The 12,192-nt window shown below is 39.3% G+C and overlaps 1 protein-coding gene across 4 annotated transcripts in view; it reads left to right on the forward strand.

Annotated features, from left to right (window-relative positions):
• LOC127453886 (prostaglandin reductase 3-like) overlaps nucleotides 1-2,766 on the forward strand; it is a 37,403-nt gene extending 34,637 nt beyond the window's left edge. For 2 of the 4 annotated variants that reach the window (XM_051720637.1, XM_051720634.1), the window contains 2 exons: nucleotides 212-796; nucleotides 960-1,278. Coding sequence is in view for 2 of the 4 variants with exons in the window: in XM_051720634.1 (XP_051576594.1) it covers nucleotides 212-796; nucleotides 960-1,214 (840 nt within the window). In the remaining 2 variants the exon portion in view is untranslated. Of the gene's footprint in view, nucleotides 1-211; nucleotides 797-959; nucleotides 1,279-1,851 lie in introns of those variants that run through there. The other 2 variants (XM_051720638.1, XM_051720636.1) reach the window with 2 other exon arrangements.
• The last annotated feature ends 9,426 nt before the right edge of the window (nucleotides 2,767-12,192 follow it).

The raw sequence follows: 12,192 nt of genomic DNA on the forward strand, positions 1-12,192 counted from the left end.
AAAGTCTTGAACCTTGTACAAGTCTTTTGGTACTTATATACCAAGGATTGACGAGCCAACATAATGATAATTATAAAAACTCTTGACAGCTGACTTCTGTAAGCAATCCATTATTTTTTGATAGCCCATATGAATAGCTTGGTGTCTGTAGGACAGAAACATTTTATGACACATTCTATAGTAAGTTGTCATTCTGATTTTTTACTTCCAGGAGTGTGTGGAGAAACTAAATTTACGAAATATGGAGTCTGTATCAATGGACGGGCCAAACATAAATTGGAACTTCTTTGAACTCCTTCAGCAAGAACATATGGAGCAGTTTGGAGGATCACAGCTTGCTGTTGTTGGAAGTTGTGGACTCCACACTCTGCACAATGCCTTCAAATGTGACTTTGCAAAATCATGTCAGATAGACAAACTGTTGAAGGCTTTACATTCACAGTTTAATTGTGCTCCAGCAAGAAGAGAAGACTTTTGTTATGTGACCAATTCTTCTATATTCCCTTTACACTTCTGTGGTCATCGTTTGCTGGAGAACTTACCAGTGGCTGAGAGAGCTGTGGAGATTTGGCCATCCATGGAGACATATGTTGATGCAGTCAAATCTAAGAAAATTCCAAACCCTGGATCGTCGTCCTTTGACACCATTGGCACAGCATGGGAGGACCCCTTGATACTTCCAAAGCTTCATTTCTTCATGGCTGTGTCAAGGACCTTTCAACCATTCTTGGAGAAGTATCAAACTGATCAGCCGGTCATGCCTTTCTTACACAAAGACTTAACTGAATTACTGAAGGTAATTTGTACTGCCTTTTGCTTTACAAATGTATTAAAATATTATGTAGTTATTGCATCAGTATTGTTTAAACTCAAGGTGAAAATTTGGTAGAAATATATACAGATATATCTGTGCAATATTCAGTTATCCAATATTGTCTTGGTAATGTGTCTTTTCACAGAATCTTCTAAGGCACTTTGTCAAAAAAGAGCTACTGGACGTCTCCGCAGTTAAACTTGCCAGATTAGATGCAACTGATGTGCAGACCTGGGTCCCTCCTAAAGATGTTGACATTGGAATAGGTGTGTGGCAGGGCAGAGGGCAGGGCCAGGTCGTGATTCTGCACGCCCGGCCCCTAATCAGGCTGATCAAGCCCGAGAGGGATAAAGGCGACCAGAGACGGCAGTGCGACAGAGAGAGAATTACAGGCAGCTGACCTGTATGTGTTTGGTTGTGTCTTTTTGTTTTAGTTAATCATTAAATATTATTTATGTTGTTAAGCCGGTTCTCGCCTCCTCCTTTCCATTGAATGTGTTACAAGGTGCTTCCTCTGTCCTTAAGGTACTGTATAGCTAAAGACAAAGAAACATTTAATGTAGTGTTTATAGTCCTAAAGGCATTGTATAATTCAACAGGCTCTTCTTCAAAGTAGAAGCAGCAGAGTAGGAGAGCTTACTGTAATGATGTTTAGGAAGGACTGCATGACTTGCCTTTCAAACATTGTTGAAAAGAAAGTGCAGGAAAGAAGCCCACTCAAGTATCCTTTGGTCAGATGCATGTCTTGTTTGAACCCAAACCAAATGAACTCAAACCCAGACATGTGTAAGAAGTATATGACACATCTTGTGGAGAAGTTTCTTGAGAACAAGCAGCTGCCGGGAGGGATCTCAGCTAGTATTTAATACTTATATTTTTAATGTATTTTGTGTTTACTGAGCCACATTTGTAGAAAAGTTAAATGTTTAGGTCAGCAAGAGTAGAGTATTTAAACTATAATAACAATAGTAATAATTTATAATTTGTTTTATATTAAAATTTGAAACTATTTTTTCCTTTTATATTTATTGGTACAGGTCATACAACAACTAAGCAGTTTGGCAGTCTACTTCATCTTAAAGCTAAAAACTAGTCTTTTGTCTCTTTCTGTCCCATGAACAAATGGCTTGATGAATTTTTACATGGTGTCATCTGTGGATCTTACAATGAGCTTTGGAGCTTCTGCAAAAAAAAAAAAGTCCTCCTTTTGTCTCATGGACAGGCAATGATCAAAAGGGGTTTTTCTGTAAACAAGGAAGTGGAAATATACAACATGAAGGAAGACACAGTGGTTATGCACAGGCTGATCTGTGATTATGTCAGGGTATCAGGTGGAATTTTGAATGTGCCTTTATCAAAAGAGTTACTGAATGCAGCTAAATCAGCAAGATCAAGATACAGAATCCACCTGAATGAAGAGAGAAAGAGAAAAGCCAATGAACTGCAATGTCAAAAGAGGAAGGCAGCAGAGGAAGACATTCAGCAACTGAAGAAAAAAAAAAACATTGGTTGATGTTTGTTCATCTCTGGAAAAGGATGCTGACCTCTGTGCTGAAGAGGCAGAAAGGAAGTCCGGAAGTCAAATGGCACAGTTCATTAGCAAATCAAATGCACTGCGGAGACGGTTGAAAGATGAGCAGAAGGAAAAGGAGGATTTGGAAGAAGAAATTGCAAAGAAAGTTGTTCAACTTGGACACATTAAGTAATGTTTTGGTCCAAAATATTCTAATTATTCTCAGTATTTGCAATGCTGATGGATTTGGGCATTCTTTTGTCGTCAAAAGAAAGAAAACTAGCCTTTGTTTATAGTTTGTGGTCATTTCAAGGACAAGAGATTTGAACTGAAGAATCAGAGGGAGGTTCTTAAGAAAAGAGAATCATATGCTCCTATTGTTGAGCTTCTAGTTTTTATGACAAGATTGTATTTCAATAAATTCTTGTTTTTCCATGTTTGATGGAGATTGCTTGTATTTTATTTCAGGACTTTGACATAAATTTTAGGGTGTTGTTTAATTTCTGTTCAGGAGAAACAGCAGTGTCATAGAGGAATATAGATATACAATGGGTCTGATCAGAAGGTAAAAGTTATTTCCACATTCCAGTGGTTGAAGCAGAGGTATTCAAGCCTTAACATACTTTATGTAAAATGAATTAAAAAGAAAGTTAGATCAGTTTGCATTTTTGTACTTTGAAATGTTGCTATAAATCCAACTCTTCATGTGCTCCCTAGACATTATACTTAGAGAACATATTGCCGTATTGTAGTCCCTTTGATTTTTTTTCCTTACATTTTCTTTTGTTGGTCTTAAAAAGGTCTTAAAGTCTTAAATTTACCTTCATAAAACCTGCAGAAACCCTAGTACGTGACGTACGATTGGTCAAGTCATATGATTTCACCAGCAGATGTCATCAGTGTTTGGAAGAATGAACACTGAAATACAGAAACACTTACCAAATTGTATTACCAACTCAATTGATTCACTTGAATCAGAACTCCAAAAAGCTTTGTGATGACCAGCATTATCAAACAGTATCACATGTAACTCACCAATGGTATCTCTAAGAAAAAAAAAAAAAAAAAAAACCCTGTCATAACATAAAACGACATAATTAACATTAAACGGAACTAAAAACATAACTATAACCCCCAGTGACTTTTAAATGTTCATTAAAAACACCCCAAACAGTTCCCAAAACCTGCACAGATGTAACTCATTAATTATGCAATGACAACAGCCAATAGCAAGCTCTAAAGTGTAAACAACAGCAGATGTTAAAGTATATTGCTGGTAAGGACTCTAAGTTAATTACATTGACTTATAGTCCTTATAGGGAGCAGTGGTGGCTCAGCAGTTAAGGCTCTGGGTTACTGATAAGAAGGTCAGAGGTTCAAGCCCCAGTACTGCCAAGATGCCACTGTTGGGCCCTTGAGCAAGACCCTTGACCCTATTTGCTCCAGGGGCACCATATCATGGCTGACCCCAGCTTAGCTGGGATATGTGAAAAAAAGAACTCCACTGTATATGTGCAAATGTATCATGTGTGATATATAATTATTAATTATAATTTTAGCATCTGATATTCCTTTAAACAGGTAAATGTGCCATTTTGCCCTTTGCACCAAGAAAAGTGAAAAAATGCAGACGTCTGATCGGTTCATAACCACTGATCTGCAAAAGCCCTGGAACCTGAATAAAACAAGCCAGAAATGAATGAAAGTGCATAAGAGTGTGCTGGCTAGTTGTCACTGCCATTCTGTGTTGTTTGTAGACACGTGTTGAACCATAAGGAGATTGCTGGTTACGAATGTAACTGTGGTTCTATGACTGAGTGGAAGACCGCCAGAGGCAGTACTGAAAGCACTAGTGGAAACTCTTGCACTTGCGCTTTGACCGAGAATCAAATTAAAAAATTGTTACCCCATGACACATGATGTTTCTTTAGCTATAAAAACCCCTGAACACGTCAGCTCAATCTCTAGATCATTCTCACGAATTCCGAGTGACCAGAGACTCACTCGGAATTAGGTTTTCCACTCAGTCATAGAACCATAGTTACATTCATAACCAGCGTTCTATTTCCTTTCGTTCCAGACCGCCAGAGGCAGTACTGCAAGCACTAGTGGAAGACGAATACCTACGCAGTCACGAGGAATCCCCTTGCGATGCATCAGTGCAGGTAGAGAGCACTGCAGCACACACTGCTGGCAGGGGAGTCACATTCAGTCTGTAGAAATTAGGAAAAAGTGCAAGCTGAAGCTCATGTTGCTGCTGCACAAATTTCAGAGGGCAAAACACCTCTGAGCACTGCCCAAGATGTTGCGAGAGCACACGTAGAGTGATAGTGAATTGATGAGGGGACAGGACATCCTGAAGACCCGTATGCATGAGAAATTGCCTGCGTCACCCAGTGCGCTAGTCTCTGCTTGGAGAGTGCATTCCCTTTGCGTGCATCACTAAAACAAATGAACAATTGGTCAGTCTTGCACCAGGCTGCTGTCCTGTCAGTGTAAACCTTCAAAGACCTCACTGGACATAGCTCAACCTGCATGTCAGCCTGATCTGGCAGCAAAGCAGCCAACACTATGGGCTGATTCATAAGTTGTGGAGACAATGTCTTAGAGACAATGTCTTAGGTAAAAATGCTGGATTGGGCCACAATGAAACATTATTAAAATCAGGCCCCCAGCGCAAACAGGGAGCACTCACTGATAATGCGTGGAGCTCACTCACACGCTTCGCTACTGTAATGGCCAGGAGGAATGCAGTCTTCAAAGATAGCCATGTAACATCAAAGTCCATTATAGGCTCAAACGCTGCTTAAAATAAGGAATTGTGTACCACACTCAAGTCCCACGTTGGGCTTCACACACCCCGTGGAGGGCACAGGCGATTAGCTCCTTTCAAAAAGGCCACAACTAACCAGTCAGTCCCAAGTGAGACACTGCTCACCTCAGAAGAGTTGGCTGCCAAAGCTGCTATGCAGAACACCCAAGCTCCAAAAGATCTTGTGGAACTCCTTTGAGAAGGAATGTTGAAATCACCAAGAGCCACAAGTGGCCTACCATCCTCCGGCAAGGAGGACAGCAGGACATCCAACTCCTCCAGAAAGCTGACCTGGAGGGCGATAGATGACAACAACATGTATTTTTGTGGGTTGCATTGTAGTAATAGCATGGAATTCAAAACTAGTATTGTTACATAGTGAAGAGTGTGGTGAAAAAGTCCAGGTGCTATTAATGAGCAAACCTGTTCCCCCACCCCTACCGGTTTGTCGAGGAGTGTGAGAGAAGGAGAAGTTGTTGGAGAGAGCAGCAGGTGTTGCTGTATCCTCTGGACGTATCCATGTTTCTGTCAGTGCCAGGATGCTGAGGGTGGACTGCGTGGCGAAGGCTGGAATGAAGTCAGCTTTGTTCACAGCTGACTGGCAGTTCCAGAGTCCCACTGAGAAAGAGAGCGGAGCAGGTGCTGAAGTGCAAAGTGGCTGTAGGTTGTGTGGGTTGCGTTTGGTCTTGCATCGATATTGTGTAAACGGTCTGTAACAGATAACAGGGATGTGCTTGAAGGCATGTGTTATTCGTGAAGTAGACATGTTAGTATATAGAAGGAAAATAAGAAAGAGACACAATAACAAGATACTTAAGTGCTATGGTGATTGGCTCCTTGTCGGTGTCCTTGCTCGGTGGACTCACACAGGTAGACTCGCTGGTCTTTACCCAAGTAGGTCTTCACACGAGGAGGGCTTTACACGAAGGCTACCACCTCCGCTGCCGCTTCCGTGTCAGCAATCACATCAAATATATACACGATGATAATGAGCCGTTCAATGAACAAAAGCAGGACACGCCTTAATGCTACTTAGCACAACAAAGCTAGTCACGTGGTCAACCAAAACTAAGGGACGCGCGAGGTGACAAGCACGACTTCCGTACACCGCAAATAAATTATGCTGCACTTTAGCAATAAATAATACTCTAAAACAAGTGAAGCACTGTTTATAGACACTAAAAACCATGATAGTTTTACACACACTGGACAACCAATGCTAAATCTAGCAGTGAATAACCTGGGACAAGTCAAAACAATATAGTACACACACACACCAACTCACGTTTAAGCAACGCAAGTTCAAGACAGTAAACAAACAGCACAAGTTCAAGACAGTAAACAAACAGCACAAGTCTGTCAATGAATACCACTCTACAACAAAGTAAAACAATGAAATAAACACACTTACACGCAACTGCAGACTCCTGTAGATAACGTTGTTGAATGCAGACACAAACAATAAAACGACTGTCAAGCGATTTAATAGACATAAAAAGAGGGACCCATACACAAGAACACACAGTTGAACCAATACAGTTTTCCAGTAGTATTGGAAACCAAAGACGGCTGCCTCATCAAAGGTATGTGTGAACTGTGAACATAATGACAAGTGTATAGCCAGTTTCTCTCTGTTTCAGCACAGAAACAGATTTTAATCTGTTTAGTTAGATTACTTCAGCATACTAACTGTGTATGTTGATAAATAACTAGTCAGTCTTGGAAGCTGGTCTGGTATAAATTGTCTGTATTCATATATATCGAATATATATATATATATATTCAGAAATTGGCCATATAGATCTGTTCAGCTTGTAGTCCAAAAACCCAGAAGAGAATTTGCCATGGGATTAATTACTAGTGTTTTTGAAGTCCATCCTGTATTAACTGCAGAAATTCACATAGATGCATTGTCCTTTGTTTGATGAAGGCTTATGTTGGCAGTTAATTGATAGTCTATGTATTCCATTTCAAAAGTATAGTCCATCAATAGACAAAGGTGATGCAGGCAGAGACCAGTGAGTTGAATCGCAATTCAACCAGCAGGTCATTTCGGTTAGGTTCGGTGGGGTCCATCCTAAGTCTAAAGTTGAGGCAGTGGCATATGAAGTATCCGATGTCATACTGTTGGAGTTGGCATCAGTTCATCCTCTGAAGTCCATCGTAAAAGACTGAAGTGATGTCTGGCTAGCACCGGCTGTAGTTTGTCGTACTCACTCAGCGACAAGTAGCAGTGGAGTCCGACAGCAAGCAGGAACGGAGCTGGATCTGGCTGGCTCTGGTAATCTTGGGATATGAATCCTGAGACAGGGAAACAAATAGAATAATACTAGCATAGATGGCATTCAATTTATTGCATAGTTATAGATTATGAGAAATGCTTCTAAATATTTCTGGTTCTGGCAGACCAAACTAAAGCAGCCTAATTGTGAGTTGATGGATAAATTAGGTGTATGCCTGTCTAAATAGATGAGTGTGTCTGCGTCCCGAACAGTGTTAGGGAGACTATTCCATAGTTTAGGAGCCAAATAGGAAAAGGATCTACCTCCTTTTGTGGATTTTGATATTCTAGGAACTATTAACAGGCCAGAATTTTGTGATTGTAATGAACGTGATGGAAAATAATGTGACAGAAGGTCACTTAAGTACTGTGAAAATAAATAATTCAAAGCTTTGTATGTAGTTAACAGAATTTAAAAATTAATTAGAAATTAAACAGGTAGCCAATATAACGATGAGAGAATGGGGCTAATATGACCATATTTCTTGGTTCTTGTCAGCACTCTGAGTACATCCTCCAAGTAATGCATTACAATAATCTAGTCCTGAGGTTATGAATGCTTAAATTAGTTTTTCGGTATCAGCAACAGAGAGCATGTGTCGTAATTTAGCAATAATTCTGAGGTGGAAGAATGCTGTTCTACAAACATTGGAAATTTGATTTTCAAAGGACAGATTGGCATCAAATAAATCACCTAAATTCTTCGCTGTAGAAGACGACATAACAGTACATCCATCCCAAGTCAAATTCTATTTTAGCTGTTTATTTTTAGAGGTTTTTGGTCCAATAATTAGTACCTTTTTAGTTTTGTCAGAATTGAATAGAAGGACATTTCTGGTCATCCAATCTTTGATTTCATTGATACACTCTGCTAATTTGGAGAATTGTGAAATTTCGTTGGGTTTAGAAGAAATATAAAGTTGGGTATAATTGGCATAACAGTGGAAACTTATTCCACAATTCCTGATAATATCTTCCAAGGGAAGCATTTATAAGGAGAAAAGCAGAGGCCCTAAAACTGATCACTGTGGCACTCCATTCTTAACTTTTATTTGAGTTGAATTCCTCGTTTACACATACAAAGTGGTAGTGGTCTGAAAAATAGGATCTAAACCACGCTAATGCAAGTCCACTAATGCCAACATAATTCTCCAGACTATTCAAGAGAATGTCTTGTCATACCGCAAACAGGGATTTTGAAGCCGTATTGAATTACAACTTTTTAAATGCACGGCAGCTTCAAAATTCACGTTTGAGGTATGACTGTGTGTAATTTATGTTTTAGAACAAAACGTCCACGTATCGTCAAGTAATGTTTACCACAGACCTTATTTTACACAAGTTCAAAAATCCATAGGAAAATCCTGAGGGAACCCAGGGTGAATTAGACATGTTTGCCTACAAATTGACGCCATGGCTGAACAGCTCTATTGACTGTGGAATGTTGTGATGACATCACAACCAGCCCAGTTTGCTGCGCTGGTGGTTGGACACCCCTCAACCCTGAAAAAAAAAAAAAAACCTCACTGGATCTGCATGAATTCATAAGTTACTTTTTTTTTTTCTTCAAAACAGCATATTAGGAGGAAAGGTAAGCAGTTTCCATCCTTGACTTGTAACATTGTTCTAACCATTCGAACAGCTAATGTTACCTTTAATGTTATCATCTCTCCACCTTGTCTGCAATGCAGTTCTCCAGTGCAGCAATTAGTTTTAAACAAATTAATTATCAAACCACCTTTTGTTGTGTTAAATTACAGATTTATTGTACCTTGACAATAATAATAAAGTTTATTGTATACATACCTTGGCTTTTCTCTGTTGATTATCTAAACCTGCTTTTGAAGCATCTGTCTGTATAAATAGCCTAGTCACATTGCAAAACAAACTCCACGTGGAGTGATTGTTTCGTTAAACTCTAGAGGATGCAGTTATACTGTAGAACAGAGGAGTTCAGGTTGTAGAACCCTCCAGCACCGGCCACGGAGGAATTAGTCCAAAAATAACTATCGGAATCTATTGTGTTGTTTTTTTCTGATATATATTGGTTGACCTCTAGTGTCTGTATTGTCTCCACGCATAGTGAGGAGGATGGTTCGAGTGGCCAAAAATTCTCAGAGGATCACATCTGGAGAATTGCAGAAATTAGTTGGGGTCAGAAAGTCTCCAAAACTACAATCAGACGTCACCTACATCACAACAAGTTGTCTGGGAGGGTTTCAAGAAAAAAGCCTCTGCCCTCATCCAACAACAAACTCAAGCATCATCTTTTTGCCAGACACTACTGGAACTTCAAATGGGACCGGGATCTATGGTCAGATAAAAAATAAATAAAAAAAAAAACAGAGCTTTTTGACAGCAAACACCAGAGATGGGTTTGGCGCAGACAGAGAGGTAGCCATATGGAAAAGTACCTTGTGCCCATGGTTTAATATGGTGATGGATCTTTAAAGTTGTGGGGCTGGTCCTGACATCTTGTTTGGATACATAGCATCATGGACTCGATACCAACAGATACAAAAATCAAAACCTTACTGCCTCTCCCAGAAAGCTTAAAATGGGCCCTGGTTGGATATTCCAGCAGGACAATGACACACATTAAAATCAACACAAAAATGGTTCACTGATCACAAAATCAAGGTTCTGCCATGGCCATCCAAGTCCCCTGACCTGAACCCCATAGAAAACCTGTGTGGTGAACTGAAGAGGAGAGTCTATCAGCGTGGACATCAGAATTTAAAGGATCTGGAGATATGGAGGAATGGTCTCAGATCCCTTGCCATGTGTTCTCCAACCTCATTAGGCATTATAAGAGAAGACTCAGAGCTGTTATCATGGCAAAGTGAGGTTGCACAAACTATAGAAAAAAGGGTGCCAATTATTGTGCAACACATACAGTATATTTGACAAAAATATTTGTTTTGTTTTGTATAAAACTTGTGTTTGCAATTTTTTGATATCGATTAGAGGATAGATTTTGTATGTGAATATTTTGAATGAAAGATCAAAAGAATAAACAATAAAGACATTTACACAGCCTTCGTGGCTCATTTTTACCAATGGTGCCAATATTTTGGGCCCCAACTGTATATAGGCTATACATTATATCACTCTAATTCAACTATATTTTTTAACCCAACAAAATTTGACATAGAAATGTCTTAATGAAAGCTTGGTTTCAGTTTCCCTAAAGAAGTATGCTAATTTATTTCTTCAATTGTAATATAATATAATTAAGGCTTTTAAGTCCAATTAAACAAAATACTTGATACAGAGTTTCCAATATATGCTTGCTGAACATTAGACAGACTTACCTGTTGGTGAAATGTCTGTTTTTTATGTGGACAGTGTTGTCTCCCTGAGTGATTTTAAACTAAAAATAAAATCATTTTGAAGACCCATACTCCTCTGTCTGGACGCTGGGCTGATGGAAGAAACTTTTACATTTCAAACACTGTCTTACAAACACATTTATCACTGCTTCAATTATTGGCTGTTTGCAAATTCCTGCCCAATTTTAGAGCGAAAAATGCTTTGCACTTGAGCCCATAGGATACAAGTTACACCACTGTGTGGAGGAGCTCAGACTAAGAAAAGCTATTGGAGTCAAGACAATAGAAGAGATGATAGTGCAAAGAGTTGGGAACTCAAAAGAGAAACCAAGAAGATCAGAAAATGAATTAAAACACATCTGAACATAGATTATTTGTATATTTTCATAAAGCATTTGAGGTGCTGTTATATTATTCATGTTTGTTTAAGCAGTCAAGGTCAGCATGTGTCTAATCTAGAAGAACCTGTTGGGTTACAATGTTTTTTTTTTTTGTTTTTTTTTCTGTACACAAAGTTGAGATAAATTGAAAGTACGTTTCTGGAGTATCCCATGTAGTTGCATGATACTTTAACACAGCGGTGGATAAATAGTAAGTGATTGACATTTAAATAATGCAGCTCTTTTTGCCATATCAATTATAGCTATACACCGATCAGCCACAACATTAAAACCACCTGCCTAATATTGTGTAGGTCCCCCTCGTGCCGCCAAAACAGCACCAACCCACATCTCAGAATAGCATTCTGAGATGCTATTCTTCTTATCACAATTGTACAGAGCGGTTATCTGAGTTACCATAGACTTTGTCAGTTCAAGCCAATCTGGCCATTCTCTGTTGACCTCTCCATCAACAAAGCATTTCCATTTGCTGAACTGCCGCTCACTGGATGTTTTTTAGTTTTTGGCACTTATTGATGAGAGAAGTCAGTGGAGAATGGCCACACTGGTTCAAACTGACGAAGTCTACGGTAACTCAGATAATCGCTCTGTACAAGAATAGCTTCTCAGAATGCTATTCTGAGATGCGGGTTGGCGCTGTTTTGGCGGCACGAGGGGGACCTACACAATATTATTAGGCAGGTGGTTTTAATGTTGAGGCTGACTGGTGAATATCACTGGTGTGTATTAGTGTATTTAGAAAAACAAAAACATGTGACAACAAAAACAACATGACAACATGTGTCACTTCCAGAAACTCTTGTAGTTTATTAACGTTGTTAATGTTTTTCATTTTCTGTTGCCAGATTTAAAGGATGCATCTTGTTCTTAATGAAAAAATAAACATGCCTACTGAACTTGTTTCACACACGCACGCACTCTCACTCACAGACACACGCCAAAGGACTAGTTAGGGGCCATTAACATCAAACGTGTTTTTGTGCATGTCTGTTCTGTTTTCAGATTGAGTTTAGCGCAGGTGTCACAAAGATTGAACGTT

This window comes from Myxocyprinus asiaticus, chromosome 16 (assembly GCF_019703515.2).
Source record: "Myxocyprinus asiaticus isolate MX2 ecotype Aquarium Trade chromosome 16, UBuf_Myxa_2, whole genome shotgun sequence".
Classification (NCBI taxonomy): Eukaryota; Metazoa; Chordata; class Actinopteri; order Cypriniformes; family Catostomidae; genus Myxocyprinus; species Myxocyprinus asiaticus.